Source organism: Typopeltis vanoorti, chromosome 18, assembly GCF_054136105.1.
Source record: "Typopeltis vanoorti isolate ZY-2024b chromosome 18, IOZ_Tvanoo_1.0, whole genome shotgun sequence".
NCBI lineage: Eukaryota > Metazoa > Arthropoda > Arachnida > Uropygi > Thelyphonidae > Typopeltis > Typopeltis vanoorti.
Window position 1 is genome coordinate 111311554 of NC_143566.1, and position 20977 is coordinate 111332530.

A 20977-nucleotide genomic window follows, 5' to 3' on the forward strand; every position below is an offset into this window, starting at 1 on the left:
CACGCTACCAGCCTGGATGTATATATACATCCACATTTCCATGGATGCAAAGTGCATATTAAAATTATAATACCATTGATATTACATTGAAATTTATGATGGATACTAAGCTTTTGAGGGTGCGTATTTGATTTTTAATAGCTAATAATTCCTACTATTCCTTAAGGTGGTTAAGGAATAGTAGGAATTTCAAGTATAATGTGGTTTGATTATAAGAGATGAAAATCTTTATATTAACCAGCCATAAGGCATATGCAGGTTTACATATCTGAAAGTTTCAGATTTTTAATTCTAATAGAATTGACAAGGTTTTTAATAATGAATTGATAAATGTTTCTTTATAAGGAAAATTATCTGATAGCAAGCATAAGGCAAACAAAAATTAGAGATGTTTTGTTTTGATACTGCAATGTGTCTGGTAATAATTTCCTACTCTGCTGTTAATATCTCCAACAAGGACCACCTTTTCTTTTTAGGGTGTAACAACTGCCCTCTATAATGCCTCAAAAAAATTCCTCCACTTCTTACTTCCTTGGTAGAACCTTCTGTGGGACCATAGGCACATATAAGTCTCATTGTCCGGTTCCCTATTCTGATATATGCCCACATCACTCTACTCGATATTGCCTATCATTATCTTTGTATTTAGTGTTGAATACTATAGCTATATCGTCTTTTCACTTATTCTTATTGCCTGAATATAAATAATATACATATTTTTTTCTTCTTAGTTTCAGTCTATCCTATTATGTCGATTTTGCTTATCCAATTCTTCTCCTAGTTCTATGGTAGGAAGTCAACTAATAAATTTATGTGGAATAAGAAATGATAATGATGATTTATGGTTTTAATGGTACAAGGATAGTAAAGTTTTTGCCAAAAACATATTGTAATTTAATTTGTGCGAAATTTATAACACACTTTTTGCGTAATATATAATTTATTATTAGCATGCTTGCAATAAATTTATATCCACATTTCGCTGTATTCATGAAAATTTTTTCATATACAGATAAAAATGTATTTTGCCCTTAGCTTTTGGACACCAGTGTATGAGAGTTCTGAAAAAAAAATCAGGGGAGTGAACAGGTGGCATCAACAGCAGTATCTATTATTATTATTCAGGCCTCCATGGAGTCAAAAGACTCATCGTGGGAGGTCCTTCCTAAGAACATAAAGTCTGTCAAGACTCATCGACGGGAGGTCCCTCCTAAGAAACACAAAGTCTATCATACCACTCCTTAAACTCATTGACCGTTCTCACTCCCACCACTCCATCAGGCAATGCATTCCACTATTCAACCACCCTCCACACAAAGAAACCACTCCTTACCCTCTTGCTCACAGTTTCCTTTTGTAACTTCCAGGGATGGCCTCTTATAATCACTCCTTCCTGCTGTTCAACCAAGCGAAAGAACTCCCCAGTGTCAACCCTGTAACCACCTCTCATCAGTTTAAAAGTCTCAATCATATCACCTCTCCTTCTTCTATCCACCAAACTCTGCAGTCCACATTCCCTCAGCCGATCCTCATAACTATGCTTGTACAGTCCTGAAACCATCTTTGTCATCCGTCTTTGTATCCTTTCCACAGTTAATTTATCCCCTTCAAATCCTGGGGACCAAATCTGAGAACAATAGTCCAAGTGTGGTCTGATCAGAGACTTATACAACGGAATGATAACCATCTTATCTCTGCAGGTCAGTGTCCTTCTCATAATGGCAGCAATCCTCTGTGTTACCTTCACCACCTTTGCAATATGTCGTCTAAACTTCAGGTTTCTATCAATCATCAACCCCAGATCTCTTGTCTCCCCTACTTCCTCCAGTATAACTCCTCCCATAGAGTATGCAGCATCCCATCGATGTTTCCCAAACCTCAAGACCTTACATTTTGCTGCATTAAACTGACACCCCCATTCATATGCCCATCTATCTATCTAGCTTATTTAAATCCTCTTGCAGGGCTACCACATCTGCACTATTACTAATAATCCTTCCCAGCTTCGCATCATCCGCAAACAACTGAATATACCCTTGTAATCCACTGGCAATGTCATTGATATAAAGGTTAAACAATATAGGTACTAGTACTGTGGGACCCCTCTTGTAACCCTCTGCCTCCTTGAAACTGCTCCACCGTACACAACTCTCTGATACCTATCGGACAGCCAATCCTGAATCCAGTTGACCAATCTGACATCCAGACCCGTGTGCTGCAACTTAAATATCAGCTTATCATGTGGCACCCTGTCAAATGCCTTTGCTAAGTCTAAGAAAATTGCAGTATATGCCTTTCCCTCATCTAATGTTCTTGTAACTTTATTATAAAAGGCAAGCATATTGCTAAAACAAGAGCGCCCTTTCACAAATCCATGTTGACTCTCACAGATAACATTACCCTCATCTGATCAATGCTGTATACGGTCCCTCACTACTTTCTCCAAGATCTTAACAACTACTGATGACACATAGGCTGGCCTATAATTAGACACTTCCAGTCTGTTACCACCCTTATGCAATGGCACTATCTTACCTTCCTTCCATTCCCTGGGCACCTTTGCCGAAGCCAGACTTTCATTGAAAAGCCAGGTTAAAGGCACTGTCAGTTCCCTAGCACATTCTCTCAAAACTCGTGGTGAAATACCATTCAGTACCACAGCTTTACTGACATCCATATTACTCAGTATCTGAAACACACTCTCCTCCTGTACCTCTAAACCTCGAACCAGCCCTATCCCTCTAGCATTAAAACTGACTCCTCTAGGATGAAATACTCCAATAAAGTGTTCATTGAACAATTCCACTATGTCCTCTGTATCAGTCACTCTATTCCCATTTTTATCCCACAATATCATTCTTTCACAGTCATTTCTCCTCCTATTGGCCACATAGCTAAAAAATTCCCCTAGGATTTTCTTTGGATCTTAGGGCCAATCTCCTCTCATCTTCCAGTTTCGCTTTCCTTACCACACTAGTCACTCTTCTGGCCTGTGTCTTATATTTTTCATGCATCTTCTCTTCACCTGTCTCCTTATATCTTTTCCATAGCCTCTTTTTCTCATGCAATTCCTGTTTAATATTATTTGTCATCCACTTTACTCCAAATTGTGTCCTCTTCTTCACTCGTGGTATACAACTTACCATTGCTGCTAACAAATATTCTTTCACAATTTCCCACGCACTAATGATATCCCGGCCTTCCAATTCCTCCCTCCATGAAACTTCCCGAAGTTGACGTCTAAGACTATTATAATCACCTGCATTATAATTCCACATAAGTTCCCGTCTCTTTGATACTCCTGCATGTCTATTCATTTTCCAAGTCAAATCCATATGGTCACTCTCTCCAACTGGTGGGAGAGATGTCAACTCAGTTATTATCAACTCTTCTGATGCTATAACCAAATCCAAAACTCTTGAACCTCTTGTTCCCTCTGTTACATGTTGCCTAAGACATTTGTCCCTCAAGAATTCTAGAAATTCCATTCCCCTATTGCTACATGCATCTTCCTCTCTCCAATTTATACTACTGTAGTTAAAATCTCCTATAACAATCATTCTTCTTGCACTTGCCAAACTTAGCTGGCTAAACATCTCCTGGTCCCCATCCTCTGTGCTCCTGGGTCTGTAGCAACACCCCACTAAATATCCTGTCTTGCCTACCTCTACCTCACACCATACGCTCTCAAAATCATTTGTCTCGCTTCCTTCCAAAGCCTCCACTCTTAGAGGACATAGGTCATCACTTATCATAAGCAGTACCCCCCACCACCACCACGCTTTCCCCTCCTATCCTGACGAAAAATGCTATACCCAGTGACTTCTATTTCTGTTGTTATATCCCCTTCTCTCAACCACGTCTCAGTGATCGCAATAATTTTTGGCCAGGCTGATGCTATCTGCACCACCAATTCCTCTCCCTTATTCTGGATACTCCTGGCATTAGTATAAAGCATATAAACGCCATTGTTTCTATACCCAGCATTATCCCTTCTAGACTCCACTGGTTCAGTGTTACCTGACATCATCTCCCTTCTCCGAAGTATCCATTCCCACAAGAGGTCACCCCCTGCTATCATCCTCCCTGGGACACACTGACTCGTTCAGAACAGCAATCTCTCCAGATGCCTACGTCCTTCCTCATTCAAATGTAAACGGTCTCTTGCATACAATTCCTCTCTTTCCTCAAACTCACTCCAAGCATCCACATATACCAGTCCTCTCTTGTCACACATTCTCGCTATTATGCCATTCAGTATCACCGCTCTTCTGCTCAGCTCATCATTATCATACCTAGGCAACACGCACACTATTTTTCCTCTCTCTGTCTTCTTCTTCCGTATAGTCTCAAGCAAAAATCTGATATCTCTCGCTGCCCGACTTACATTACCACTCAAGTCATTCGTTCCTACCATCACAATCATCTCATCCACCCTTTCACCTCTCTTAATCGCCATAGTCACCTTTTCTATTGTTCCTCGTGGCAAACACTCCTCACGCATCCTATCTTGAACACCACGGATCATTGAGTCGCCATACATTATACCTCTTACCATTCCCTCTCTCCTCTTCTTTCATTCCCATAGGTCTCTCTCATTCCCTCTCCCCTACTGCTATTCTCTCTTCTAGCATTCCCATACCTCTCTCTCCTACTGTTTCCATTCTCTCCTTTTCTTGCACTCCCATACATCTCTCTCATTCCTTCTCTCCTACTGTTTCCATTTTCTCCACTTCTAGCACTTCCATATCCCTCTCTCATTCTGTCTCTCCTACTGTTTCCATCCTCTCGTCTTCTAGCATTCCCATACCTCTCTCTCATTCCCTCTCTTCTTCTGTTTCCATTCTCTCCTCTTCTAGCACCCCCATACCTCTCACTCATACTCCCTAAATTCTCTCTCTCTCCTACTCTGATTTGCCTTGCATTTATCTCATCCATTTTCCTAATCTTATCTTTCATACTTCTGCTCTCATTCACAAGACATTCCACCTCCTCTTTCAACTCTATGAACGAGGATGTTATGAAGGATCTTGATGTTAGCATTCAGGAATAGTTAACAGAGCTAATCTCAGATGAAAACCAGGAAAAAGAATTAGAAGAAGAAGATGACTAATGTCTAGATGGATGGATTGATACAGTAAGATGTATCAAATTTAAGGGAAAATGCCTTAGAAGACAGAAATATAAAATACGATAAATTGGGAGTCTTGCCAACTAATATATTAATTTGGAGAAAAATTGTTAATAGGAAGTTGGTAATGATCTAACTTTTCAGTACTATTGTAATATCCTTCACATCACCTCATAGTATAAATCAGGAATTTCATGATGATGTCATATATTATCCATATGCACATGGGTAAGGGATTAAACTAAAGTATAATTTCTTGGCAAGAAGTATAATTTACTTTCTAACAAAGTGGAAAAACTTTACTACTTTCTGATTCAGAGTATTTTAATAATAAGGTGATTAACTTTTTTGCTACTTGTATATGGATAATATATGACTTCTGCAATAATTCAGCCTTGGTATCTTTCTGGGTCTTTTTCCAACTAGTGATCCTCAGTAATGGTCAGAACTGGTCTGATATTTGTAGAAGGTATTTTACCTTGAGATGTGTTTTGGCATTAAGGGTAAATATTAAGATTAGTGATCAGAGCTTATACCACCTTTACCACGAGTTGCCTTGGTCTTGCACTACCTGTAGAATCAGCTAGACTTGCATCACTTGCAGGCGCAAACTTGACTTGTTTGTCTGTTTGCTTACTTGGGAAATGGAGTAAAACAAGGTTTAAAATTGTTTGGTATTTTTAACATGGTCTGATATTGACACGTTCCATAATGTAGCAATATATACATCTGAAAGGAAATGTGCTTTGTAATATGAATACTGAGGCAGTTGATATGAAGTCAACACAGCATCTATATACAAGTAGCCTAGTCATGAGTATCTTTAAACTTTATTTGTTTACACTTGGATGAAGGTTATAATAAATTTAGTGTAATCCTTTATCCAAGTGTGAGCAAACAAAGTTTGCACCTGAAAATATCTTCAGGACAGGACTGGGATAAGATAGTACAACACCGGGCAACTCGTAGCAAAGGTGGACCAGTCCTGAAGATATTTTCAGGTGCAAACTTTGTTTGCTCACACTTGGAGAAAGGATTAAACTAAATTTATCATAGTCTAACCAAGTGGAAAATAAACTTTCAACTTGGATGAAGGATTAAACAATAATATCATTTCTTGGCAAGTATAATTTATTTTGTAACCAAGTAAAAAAGATTTATACATATTACTAACTTCCTTCAACAATTTTCTTCCCCATTAGTTTGTTATCCTGATAGATAAGACTAATTAGGAAGAAAATTGTCATATCTTTTATTTCAATCTTCTAATGCATTTTTCATGTATCGTTTCACCTAGATCTTGGTCTTCCTCAGGATCTTTTTCCAGACATCTTGGCTTCTGACACTTCTTATGCTAACCATTCCTCTCCTGTTCTGATTACATGACCATACCACCTGAAATTAGTTCTGCCCCCCCCCCCCCACCACCACCACCAGTTTTTCTTAGAACTCAAGGTGTAAGCTCTAGTCTTTGATCAACTATTTTATTTCTCTGAGATCCATAAGTTAAAATTAGTTTGAACACTGTTTTGTGTACAGCTCGTTTAGTGTTTTGACTAATTTCTTCTTTCAGATTCCATATATATTTATTCAGTTGACTCCTGACCATACTAACTTTGCTTATTTTATTGTGTATTTTCATATTTAATTTGCTGTTTTCACTAAAAACTGCCTAAATAGCGGAAATGTTTTCTGTATTCAAGAAATTTCTCTTTCAGAATGCAGGTGAGGCTTTCAATATTCCTGTCTTTTTCATAGTCTGTCTTTTTATTGCTGATTTTCATACCAAATTTATTTTAGCAGTTATTCAATTTAGTTAAGGAATCCTTAACTAAATAATGCCACTTTCCTTTGTAGTGATCCATATATACAGATTCTGCCACCCTTGGTTCCTGAACCTTGCTAGATTAGCCATTTTGCCAGAACAACAGAGGTCATGTAATAATAATTCATCAATGTACCTCTGATCCACTAATTATATCTCTCCCATGTCTCTAAAGCACCATGGATTGCCAGACACTAAAATATTCAGTGTAAACTAAATATAAATTAAGTGTGGTTGTAAGGCTATTCATAACTGTATTTTTAAAGAAAATTATGATGTAGACTAATATTAATTAAAATAAATTTAATATTCCAATATTTCACAAAGTCAATTGCCATCATCAGGGAACAAAATATTAGATACCTGCACTCAGGCACTACACTAAGTAATGAAGATGAAGTATGTCAACTGAGAGTAGTCCTAAATAACATACCCCTTCCCACCTCCCCCAGCAGGCTAAAGCAAGCATCCTTGGCTGTTGGACTGAAGTGTTATAATTCAAAATGAATGAGATTCTCACTCTTCCTGCCCATATTGCCAACAAGATCAGACTGGTTGTTGCCAATGTTCTAATGCAAGCAAAACCTCTAGTTTAGAATATGAAGCACTTTTGGAAATCAAGAAGAATACAGGAAAACCTTGCTTAACATGATTAATTAGTCCATTGATTAATGCGTGCTAAGTGAAACCACGTTAAGCGAATACAAAAAACAATAAGAATAATTATAATTCATCCATCAGTTAACGTAAATTTGGAAAAAAAATTAACAGTATAAGCTATATTAGAGGATAAAATCATCAAAGTTAATAAAAATCAATTGCTTAAATTTTTATTTAATGTCTAAACATTTGATTGAGCTACTTTTTTTACAAAAAAAAATTAAGATGTTAGAATCATGCTCACCTTTTTCATGTTGTCATGCAATTTCTGATAGCTAGCAATCGCTTTATCAAGATTTCGGCAGACTTGCAAGCTTCGTTCCATATCAGGATCAGCATCAAATAAAATTTCCTTAGCATGCTCGATGTGATTGAAAACTAGCTCAAGTTCTTTTACAGTTAGTTTTTAGTCATACCATTCTCTTCTTGTTCGTGCTCCTTATCGTCTTCGTTTGCACACTGTTCTTCTAGTAGAAGGAGATCATTCTCGCTTAACTGTTCTGAATGAGAATCGAGCAAGTTTCTCACATCTTCATTATCCAGTTCATTAAATCCAAGTTCTTTTCCAATTGTGCTGATTTCTTCAATAATGTTAGATCTTAGATTTTGCTCATGATAGACTAACATAGGCTTGAGTTTAAAGTCACCTTCTGCATTGCCCCCTAATAAAAGCATAAGATGATCTTTAGATACTTCGTATCCTGGTTGAGATGTTCCAGTTTTAGCTAGGAAAGTTTTTGTTGGCATATACTTCCAAAAGAGACTAGTTTTGTCGACGTTGAATATTTGCCAATCATAATAACTACACCCCTGAATTATCCTTTGCAGTTATTCAAGAAACTTGGCCACAGAATCTTTATCAGCACTAGCAGATTCCCCAAGTTATTCTTACGTTATGCAGTCCAGCTCGATTTTTAAAACAATCGAACCATTCTAAACTCCCAGTAAAGCTTTCACATTCCTCTTGAAATTTGGTTTTTTTCAATGAGGTAAAAATATTGAGAGCTTTTTGACTGAATATTCCTTGTGCTAAGAGGTATTATTTTGTTTTTTTGGTTTCAAACCAGAGTGATAGAAGACTCTCCATCTTGATCATTAAATTTCTTCTATTTAGGTGATCTGCATGCTTAAAGAAGCAGTAGCAACTTTTCCTTGTTCTTTGTATTCTTTGCTCTTATTTAACATAGTCCAAACTGTAGACTCGCTGTATCCCAGGTCTTGCACAATCATTGTATTACTAGTCCCACTTTCATGTCTCTTAATGCCTTTAAACTTTTCCGCTCACTGTAGATTGGCAACAAAAAATTTCACCATCATCAAATTCCTGCCATGTGCCCTCAAGGGGTGTACAGGATATGATAGTACTACATGAAAAAAATTACATCATTACTAACTTCCTATCTACAATTTTCCTCCAAATCAGTCTGTTACTTGTCGACGGCACTTTGTACCGCATCAATCCACCTATATCTTGGTCTTCCTCTGGGTCGTTTTGCTGCCAACCTGGCAGAGAACACTTGTTTTACTAATCTTTCCTCACCCATTCTGTTTAAGTGACCATACTACCTGAGATTAGCTCTGCTAACGCATTCCTGAATGCTGACAATGTCTAGTTCTTTCCTAATATCCTCGTTTTTAATATGATATTGCCATTGATGCCATCTGTTCACGCCTATAATCTTTCTCAGGACTCTCATATCTGACGTGTCTGGTCTTTGGTCAAGTGTTTTACTTCTGACTCAGCTCTCAGCTCCATTAGTTAAAACTGGTTTGAACACTGTCTTGTATACAGCTAATTTAGTGTTCCGACTAATTTCTCTCTTATTCCATATGAATTTATTCAATTGACTTCCCACCATACTAGCTTTGCTGATTCTGTTGTCTATTTCTATATTTAATTTACCATCTTCAGTAAAAATCGTGCCTAAGTAGCTGAAATGTTTTACTTGTTCCACAGGTTCTCCATTCACAACACAGTTGACATTTTCAGTGATTCTGCCTATTTTCATTGTCTTTGTCATTTTATTGCTGACCTTCATACCATATCTATTACAACAGCTATTCAATTTAGTCAGAGAATCTTGCAGACTTGTAGCGGATTTATTTAGAAGTATAACATCATCCGCATAAAGCAAAGAGCTGACATTAACATCTCCAATTTTGATATCATGTTTAATACCACTTTCCTTCATAATGTGATGAGGGGATAATGTACATCCTTGTCTCACACCAGATTTAACATTAAACCATCTTCCTGTACTTCCTTCAATTCTAACTGCTGACTTACAACTCAAATAAAGACAACGTATTGCTTGATGTAATGCCCCATTGACACTATATAACTGCAGCGTATTGAATAGCTTCTCTCTTGGCACCGTGTCATATGCCTTTTCCAAATTGACAAAACTTAAATACAGATCTTTGTTATATTCCCATGCTTTCTCAACTATTTGTCGTAAAGTGAAGATCTGATCCTGACAGCCTCTATTTGGCCTGAATCCAGCTTGTTCTTCACCAAGCTTTTCTCCCACAATTCTTCTCAACCGTTTCTCAAGTATACTTGCATAGATCTTGCCAGGAACACTCAGTAGGGAAATACCTCTGTAATTCTCACATTCAGTTTTATTTCCCTTTTTATATATGGGTGCTATTAAAGCACTACTCCAATCATCAGGAATTCGTCCCTCTGTCCAGGCTTTCTGAACTATGCAGTGCAGCCACTGTAAGACTCTTATACCACCATACGTCAGCATTTCTTGTCGAATATCATCTACTTCTGCTGCCTTTCCACATTTCAAGCTTTTGATGGCTTTTTCTACTTCAAGTATGGATATGTATTCCTGACTGCATGCCTGGTCAGTGTTTTTTACCACTGTAGTATCATCACTGCTTGTTTCATTTAGCAGTTTTTCAAAGTAATTACTCCATACTTCAAGGATATCTTTTTCTCCCGTTTTCATGTCACCTTTATCATCTCTAACTCCTTTTACAGCAATCTTTCCTCCATTCCTAAGCTTCTTCAACAACCTCCAGAGTATTTTGCCACCTTCTTGATATTTATTTTCTATATTCTTGCCAAAGTTCTCCCATGACTTTTGTTTAGCTAGTTTTACACAGTGTTTAGCATTCTTGCATTTGTCTCTATATTCTCTAAGAGCACAAGCTGACTTATTTGATAGAAACGTTTGATATTCTTTCATCTTTAACTTCCTGTGTCCACCAGGGAGTTCTGATTTTTTTATCCTTACAGACATCCTCACCACATGCCTCTCAGGCTGAATCAATCAGTGTTTTCTTCAGAATTTGCCACTGAATCTCCAAGGTTTGATTCCTGTTCTCAAACTCTTTCATTTTTTCTTCAATAATCTTTGTGTGTTTTAGTCTACAGTTCACATCTGAGAGCTGCTCAGCTTTTATTCGCTTTAAAACTTTCTTACGTTACTTTCTTAAAATTTCACATAACATAAAAATATTACGTTATCTGATTAATCACTCGCTTAAAGCGGGAAATAGTATCGTTTCACTCAGTCGTGCTTATTATCGCAAATACTAAATTTGCATTAAGCGAGGATTTCCTATAGTAATTACTAAATCTGTTAAGTGAAATACTACTGTAGTTCTAAACTACTATGATTACATATTAAAACTTGCTTCTTTACTTAATGATCACTCAACTTACCCTTTCTTATGACCCTACCAATACACAGATCAGGTCACTGTATGGACTCCTTAAAAAAAAGGTCACCATTGGCCTGTTAAAGTTACTAATAAACTCATCATCATCAAATTCCTGCCATGTACCCTCAAGGGGTGTACAGGATATGATAGCACTACATGAAAAATTTACATCATTACTAATTTCCTATCTACAATTTTCCTCCAGAGCAGTTACTTGTCAAGACTCCAATATTATCAGATCTCATATTTCTGTCATCTATAAGGCACTTTGTACCCTATCAAACCACCTATATCTTGGTCTTCCTCTGGGTTGTTTTCTCTGCCAGGTTGGCAGAGAACACTTGTTTTGCCAATCTTTCCTCGCCCATTCTGTTTTAATGACCATACCACCTGAGATTAGCTCTGCTAACTCATTCCTGGATACTGATAATGTCAGGTTCTTTCCTAATATCCTAATTTTTAATATGATATTGCCATTGATGCCATCTGTTCACGCTTCTAATCTTTCTCGGGACTCTCATATCTGCGGTCTCTTGTCTTTGGTCAAGTGTTTTACTTCTGACCCAGTTCTCAGATCCATAAATTAAAACTGGATTGAACACTATCTTGAATACAGCTAATTTAGTATTCTGACTAATTTCTCTCTTATTCCATATGAATTTATTCAATTGACTTCCTACTATACCAGCTGTATTGATTCTGTTGTCTATTTCCATATTTACTTTACCATCTTCACTGAAAATTATGCCTAAGTAACTGAAATGTTTTACATGTTCCACAGGTTCTCCGTTCACAACACAGTTGACATTTTCAGCGATTCTGCCAATTTCATTGTCTTTGTCTTTTTATTGCTGTCCTTCATACCATATCTGTTACAACAGTTATTTAATTTATTCAGGGAATCATGCAGACTTGTAGCTGATTTATTTAGAAGTATAACATCGTCTGCATAAAGCAAAGAGATGACATTAACATCTCCAATATTGATATCATGTTTAATACCACTTTCCTTTATAATGTGATCCAAGGATGTACAGAGGGGATAATGTACATCCTTGTCTCACACAAGATTTAACATTAAACCATCTTCCTGTACTTCCTTCAATTCTAACTGCTGACTCACAACTCAAATAAAGACTAAGTGTTGCTTGATATAATGCCCCATTGACACCATATAACTGCAGCATATTGAATAGCTTCTCTCTTGGCACCTTGTCATATGCCTTTTCCAAATCGACAAAAGTTAAATACAGATCTTTGTTATATTCCCATGCTTTCTCGACTATTTGTCGTAAAGTGAAGATCTGATCCTGATAGCCTCTATTTGGCCTGAATCCAGCTTGTTCTTCACCAAGCTTTTCTTCTACAATTCTTCTCAACTGTTTCTCAAGTATACTTGCATATATCTTACCAGGAACACTCAGTATGGAAATACCTCTGTAATTCTCACATTCAGTTTCATTTCCCTTTTTATATATGGGTACTCTGAGAGCTCTACACCAATCATCGGGAATTCGTCCCTCTGAACAGGCCTTCTGAACTATGCAGTGCAGCCACTGCAAGACTTATACCACCATACTTCAGCATTTCTGGTCGAATATCATCTACTGCTGCTGCCTTTCCACATTTTAAGCCTTTGATGGCTTTTTCCACTTCAAATATGGATATGTATTCCTGACTGTATGCCTGTTGAGTGTTTTTTACCACTGTGCTATCACTGCTTGTTTCATTTAGCAATTTCTTGAAGTAATTACTCAATACTTCAAGGGTATCTTTCTCTCCCGTTTTCATGTCACCTTTATCATCTCTAACTCCTTTTACAGTACTCTTTCCTCCATTTCTGAGCTTTTTCAATAACCTCCAAATATTTTGCCACCTTCTTGATATTTATTTTATATGTTCTTGCCAAAGTCCTCCCATGACTTTTGTTTAGCTAGTTTTACACAGTGTTTAGCTTTCTTACATTTATCTCTGTATTCTCTAAGAGCACAAGCTGACTTATTTGCCAGGAACTTGCTTTCTTCTTTTCCTTCACTGCCTCTTTAACTTCCTGTATCCACCATGGAGTTCTGATTTTTCTATCCTTGCAGACAACCTCACCACATGCTTCTCTGGCTGAATCAATGAAGATTTTCTTCAAGGCTTGCCACTGAATCTCTAAAGTTTGGTTCCTCTTCTCAAACCCTTTCATATTTTCTTCAATAATCTTTGTGTATTTTAGTCTACAGTTCACATCTGAGGGCTGCTCGATTTTTATTTGCTTTAAAACTTTCTTAAATATCAATCATTCTTTTCAATATGAAATTCAATTTTATCCTGCTCAAGACTAAATAGTGATCACTTCCAATTTCAAATCCTCTGTACACTCTGGTGTCCTGCACCAGGGAGAAAACATCACTATCAACAATAACATAGTCAATGAGACTTTTCTTATTCCTTGCCTCTTCTCTCCATGTGAATTTGTGCACATTTTTATTTTGGAACATGGTGATAGTAATAACCAGTCCACATCCTGAGCAGAAATCCAACAAAGATTTGCCATTATTATTAGCTTTGCTCTTTTCTCCAAATTTTCCCAAAATATTTTTGCAGGTCTGACAATCATTTTCTACTCTGCTATTTAGATCCCCAACAAGGACCAACTTTTCCTTTTTCATTGTGTCAGTCTTTCTCTATAGACTCAAAAAATTCCTCCACATCTACCTTAGTAGAACCTTCTGTGGGACCATAGGCACAAATAAGTCTCATTGTCCAGTTCCCCATTCTGATATTTGCCCACATCACTCTATTTGAGACTGCCTGCCATTCAAGAAGATTAGCCTCGTATTTAGCGTTGAATACTATGGTTACACCTTCTTTTTGTTGATTGTCAATTGCCTGAATATAACATTTTGTATATATTGCTCAAAAAGATCTCACCAGTTTTTGTCTTTTTTTTTGTTTCAGTCATCCCTATTATGTCGATCTGGTACTTATCTAATTTCTCACCGAGCTCCATTTCTTTGCTCCTCAGGCTTCTTATGTTGATAGTACCGATCTTTAACTCTGGTGATGTTGAGTTGGAGTGTGTTTTCAGATTTGTTTCAGTAGCAGACTTTTCACTGTTTGCCCTAGTTCCCTGGCGAAAACAACGGGGCCTTGTTTAACCGGGCAATGCCCCAACAGGCATGAAATTTTGTCGTGTTGTACCATCATTTTGTATTTTGGTTTAAGCCAATAAAAATACAAATTGGTTGGCTAAATCCCAAATTTGCCAGCAATGAAGGAGAACGCTTTGGTTGGTATATTTGAAATACTCAAAGATGAAAATATGTGAACCATCATTTATAAGACATGTGAGAATAGGAAGGAATACGTGTGAGTAGAAACTTTCATTAATGGTAAACGAATAATTAATAATTATCATTTGTGATATGTATGTCCTATAAGTTGCTGGGCAGAGCGAATAGCATGATCCTATAAAGTCTGAACATGAATAAGTGAATTTATGATGGCATAATTTAAAATAAGAAAGAAACTTATGGGGGAGAGAGAAAGTATTGCAGGAATAAATATGGTTTGATGGAGCAGCAAATCATCTCGTAAAATTTGTTGCACATGTTATGTGTATTTCTCTGGTTTGTGTATATTTCGCTCTGTTTTCCAAGAATTTTATTTTGTTTACTGAGACTCAGACATCTGATCATTATCGGAATTATCCACACTTTCGGGAATCCTAAATTCATTAGTTTTTTTTTTTTAGTATCAGATATGATATTTTTAATATCATAATATTTAAAAAATATCTAAAATATTTTTTAGATATTTTTTACTGTCTGTTGTTTCCGAAGGCTAGAATAAAAATGTCTCTATACTGTTAAAAAACTTTACAACCTCAACAGATGCTATACTGCACAAGCAAAAGAAAAAATAATTAGCATTTTTCTCCTGACATCCACTTTCAAATTTTCAGTTCCAGAAAACATGTGTAACATCTGTTTGTAATAAAGCCATCGGATATAGTAATCTCTCAACTCATGACAATATTCAATTGGATTGGTTGACACAATAACCGATCATAGCCACTAGGTGCTGAGTGAGCTCAAAATTTAAGCTCACCTGGTTACCCCTTCTCAGCGGTTTAAAAATAATGCAATACTAAGAATTTGACACGCTGCACCTCTTTACATCTTTTCGAATGGATCAAAGTTGTATGCATTTTGAAAGCACACCCAGGCTATTAATGCGAATGTGACGCAATGTTTACTCGGCAAAAAGCACCTTCTTCATGAAGCACTAATACTTTATTATCCTCGTGAAGAGGACAATGAAGCATTAGTGTTAAATTGTGAATGAAGAATTTTATGATTTATTAATACTTCATTCATGATTTAACATGAATTGCATTTCCTGAGCTAAGTTTGCTCTTAAATAAATTGTAATTTAAACACTTACTGTTATTTGTTCATTGAAATAATAATTGTAATTTTTTTTACTCATTTTATCTTGTATAAATTATTGATATATGAACTGTAATATATGCATTTTATTTGTTGTTACGGAAAGTGAAAGTATTTCTAACGGACTCTGCTAATGTGATTTGATTGACTGCTGTCAGAAAACTAAGTTATTTCATGATAGCACGTGCCGTAGCATTGAGAACTGTACAACGATCACTTGATAATTTCGTGGTTTGGGTGGGAAAAAGAGAGGGGATTTATGAGATAGAGGAAGAAGTAACCAGAAGGAAAATGGAGTGAGTGTAGATAGGTAATGAGACGTGCCCTAACCTGAGATCGAATGTCGCAACAAAGAATTGGAAGCTTGTTCCGATTTTAATGAATCTTACTTTGAACTCATAATTATTTATAGTTTCCTGTCACCTTGTAAAGGAATTTACCTGAGTGAATAGATAATAATAATATGATTGAGATTTATCGTAAGACAAGTTATTACGATACAAAATTAATAACAGAAAAACTCGCGTACAAAGATTATTTAATAGTATAATTTTCGCCTGTGTGTCACAGGCATCTTCAGTACATTAAGCTCAAATTAAACACTAACTGACAATTCCAAAAAGCGCCACCTAAGTAGCTGGTGTAAGATAACTAAAAAGGTCAATAACTTTCCTAAAAATAAAAAAAATAAATAAAATAAAATAAATCAATACAATAAAAAGTTAGGAAAGATTAGCTGATTTGTAAAGTACTATCTTCCATAATACTATCTCCCGTTTGTCCGAAATAAGATAATCCACAAGAGCACGGAATCTGGTAGACACCTGGATGATTAAGATGTGGAAGCTTGTCCTTAGGAGAAGTGAGAAAGGTGGAGATTTTTCTAAACGGTCGAAAGGCAACAAAAATATTCAGTGGTTTTAAAACTTTTGCTATATGTTCGCTGATGCCTTGGATTACTATTAATAAGGGATAGTAATGGATTACGCGCATTACTATCCCTTATTGCATAAGGGATAGTAATGCGCGTTATTTCTTCTGTGTTTGAAGAGGAAGACATATTAAAACTACTCATATTAAAACTACGTCTATCCCCTTTATGGGAGATAACACTTTACAAATCAGCTAATCTTTCCTAACTTTTTATTGTATTGATTTTTTTTTTTTAATTTAATTTTATTATTTATTTATTTTTTATTTATTTTTATTTTTTTATTTTTACGAAAGTTATTGACCTTTTTAGTTATCTTACACCAGCTACTTAGGTGGCGCTTTTTGGAATTGTCAGTTATTGTTTAATTTGAGCTTAATGTACTGAAGATGCCTGTGACACACAGGCGAAAATTATACTATTAAATAATCTTTGTACGTGAGTTTTCCCATTATTAATTTTGTATCGATATGTCTACTCACGGTATACCTCTTTCAAAACTTAAGTTATTACAAGCAAGAAAATAGCTTTTTCGGTCTTGGCAAATAAGTTGTTGAACTTGGGGATACTACAAGTTTTGTGTCGTCTAAAGTGGAAGATTATTGAGTGCCTAGAAGTGATGTAAGAATTTTCCATAATGTGCAAGCTATGATGATCATACCGGTAAGAATATCTATTCTATAACTAACGTGTGATAGTGATGCTTGTGTCCGGAGAACTTGGTAAAATTTCTTGTTGCTGAAGCCAGCTAGTCCAACTTGATTGAGTGATATTATAAAACATTTCCTTGTGAAACAAAATGTGAGAAACTTCATTAAAGAAATAGTTAGTGTTTGAATGTGTTATCTCACAATGCATATGTATTTTTAAGACCTATTTTAATCCTCTGATAGATATTGAAGTTGCCAGTTAAGTGTTTGATAAATTGAAGTTTATGAATATTTCTCTGAGACTAAAAAGAATTAACTTTTAAATGTTTTGCTGAATATTGATGTTGTTTAAAGTGAAACTAAGTTGAAATCATAACGGATGAGAATTGTGAAAGCCTTATACATAAGTTCTAGCAGTAAATGATATACTCAGCTGAGTAGAATCTTAATACTTGATTGAATGTATAAATTATTTTCTAATTGTATTGATCTTAATAGAGTTCTTGTTTCTTATGTAAGAATAATTTTGTGAGAGAATTAAATATCTTGTTTAACTTGATTCTTGTGCTTGCCTAATTTCAGTTTCATTGCACCACTCATTAAAATACTAATTTTGCGAGAAACCCTAAATATAGTTAAGAAATTATCGGCCTGTAGTGATATTTGATGCTTGATTCCTTCACTATAATTTTGTAATTTCAAACATAGAGTGGCGCAGTATAATAAAAATTTTCTTTATGTTTGAATGTGGGATCAACCAACAGCTAATAAATATAAAGTTGGATGAAAGACAAACCCAACATTAGTACAGTATATTGTGTTCAATTTTAGGAATCGCGTGTGAAGTCTGCAAACAGTTGGGTGAGTCTTTAACGGGAATAAATGCAAAAATATAATATCAGTGATACTGATATTTCATGGATGAGCACTGCAAACCTAGCACACCCGGAATATTCGCCCCTGATATATATATATATATATATATATATATATGAGAAACATTTTGTTCTGGAAATAATAAGCTACAGTACATTTAATCAGATTATCTCATTAACCAGTCTTGATATGTTTACACTTCACTACATACATGGATAAAAAGCATAAATTACTTCATCCATGTAATCATTTGGTTGGTGAAACTGGCAGTTTTACTGTTCTTTATTATGTTTTATTGAAATGTTAATTTTCAGTTGCATGCTTTACATGATATCAGTTAACTGTGAGTAAATATTTTCAAATAATTTATATATCTGATTATAATTGAAATGGTGGTATCTTTTAGATAATTTCATTATTATTTCTGGATCATTTCAGGAAGAGAGTACCAGGTTACGAGCAGCTAGAGTAAATCCTGCTGGAGATAGTTTCCGATCTGTTACATCTTCTAATCAACCACAGACCTCTGCTAAAGAGTTGAATAAATGTGCAACAAGTGACAAGATGATGACCCAAGAGCAGTCTCCCATGCTGTACCTTGCACTCATTCTCACTGTAGGCCTTGTAGGAATTTTTCTTGGCAAGTTTGCATTGTAGGATTTAAAAGTTACTCCAACTGTTGTGGCCTGCTGGGTCATCTCCAGATTAAAACCTGCCACTTTTCCTGAGAAGGTGGCCAGAATCAGCCTACATGATTTGGCAGGCTCTCATTTGCGTTTTCTTGGACTTGGTACAGTTTATCCTCATTTGAAATTTAGAGGCATGCTACTGCAGAAATTTGACTGCTGCATGTTGTCTCAAAGGGACAGAAAAACTTTTAATTTCCTCCACCCCACCATTCATTTCAGAAGGAGACTACTATAACTAGCCTTGTGCTGCTTTCTTAAAATTCAGTTATAGTCAGTGTAAAAATATAATTATTGTGGAAAAAGTTTTTTGAGTAAAAAAAAAAAATAAAGTTTTTTTTTTCTCCCCATAAATTCTTGGTTATAAATGTTTTCTGCATTTTGACTTCTGACATGATTATTTCAAATAAAGATTGAAATTTTAAGCATTTTTTTAATAAAATAATCTTAACTGAAAATTTTTAACATATCCATACTTCAGAATGAAATAAATTTTTTGAAATGTAAAAAAAAAAATAAAAAATAAAATAAGACACCCGTACTTGCAAATAGCTTTTAATCTACTTTCATTGCTGTTAAATTAATGTGGGATCTATATGATTCTTATTTTTTAAACATTATTCCTAATGCATTTTTATTAATGCTAACAGAGTTTTAGAATTGGAAAAACATTGTCATATATTTTTTAAATAGTTAACTTTGTTACTTAAAGAGCCAATAGACTTCATTTCAGTGATATAAACATTATTTAAATGAAGGGGATATTAAATCCCAGTTAACTTTGTTTTTAATTTCAGTAAAGTTATCAATATTTCAATAATCGAAAAATTAAAAAAAAAACAAGCATGTGATGCATGCATAACAAGGGTTAAAATAGGGTAATGCAAGTTACCTTAGTATGTCAGTTAGTTATACATTTTTTTAGAGGTAAGACAGATTTCAAACTTGTGCTTGGTCACATTATCAGAACATGTGCCTAATGGAACTATCAGAACTGGCGCATGTTTATGTGTATCAGTTTCTGATATCAAGAGATAAACTGTGGCACGATGGTTTCAATATTTGGCTTTTACATGTTATGAAAATAATGCTTACTTATTCAGCAGTAATTGGAGTATGAAATGGTATTGAAGTACCATTTCATACACATCAAGCATAAAATATGCAGTTTGCATTGTCACAAAATATAATCAACAAATTATATATTAATATTTGAATTTTATATATATTATAATAGCAGAGTTGAATGACTTTTGATATTTAGAAATATTTACAAATCAAGATTTGCCCCATGCACAGCTCAAGATAGTGAAAGGTGATAATGATTCTCCCATTAATGTGTTAATATTCATATTTTTGTTAATATTTTTCCTGAAATGAGTGGGCCACAATTATATCACATTTTTGATTAGTTATAATTGGTGTTTGATGATAATGTCATCCAAAAGAAGCAAGTCCGATTCTTCTACAGCTAGCAAGAAAAGAAAAACATTGACTTTGGAAACAAAACTCAACATTATTAAGGATTTTGAAGGCGGAATGAAAATTTGTGAGCTAGCAAAGAAGTTCGATCTACAGGAATCCACAGTAAGAACAATCATAAAAGAAAGATTTACAGATTTTGGGGGACATAGATTCTAACGAGGAACAAATTGTAGCCACAAGGCAAAAGGCAAGGAATAAAAAAATCATTAGCTTGCTATGAAGAAATTTTGCGTGACAAGAAAAAGACATTATGCCGTCAGACGAATCTATCAGATTTTATGAAACCATCGACATCGAAATAACTTTCTTTTTTTTATGTACGAAAAACTACAATTATGATATATTTCTTAAAAAAATAGGTGTTTTTGTAAACCTTTGGTCCCAATTGTATGTTTGTATATATAAATTACATGCAAAATTATACCCTGAGTTATGCGAATTCGACTTACGTGCTTTTTGTTGGTCCCACCTACCACGTAACTTCGGGGTTTTACTGTATTTCAATGGAATGAGATGCATTTCACATATATGAAAAATTTACTGTTTCACTTAATAATAATAATACAGAAATTTTAATATTTGTATTATTAATGCTTAATATATAAACATTATATAT

At 35.2% G+C, this 20977-nt stretch overlaps 1 protein-coding gene across 4 annotated transcripts in view; it reads left to right on the forward strand.

Moving 5' to 3' along the window:
- The window catches only part of LOC150097073 (vesicle-associated membrane protein-associated protein A-like), a 215386-nt gene extending 195969 nt beyond the window's left edge, over nucleotides 1-19417 (forward strand). For all 4 annotated transcript variants that reach the window (XM_090408602.1, XM_090408603.1, XM_090408604.1 and 1 more), the window contains one exon: nucleotides 18629-19417. In XM_090408602.1, the coding sequence (XP_090264728.1) occupies nucleotides 18629-18847 (219 nt within the window). In that variant the 3' untranslated portion in view covers nucleotides 18848-19417. The remainder of the gene's footprint in view (nucleotides 1-18628) is intronic.
- Nucleotides 19418-20977: the final 1560 nt, after the last annotated feature.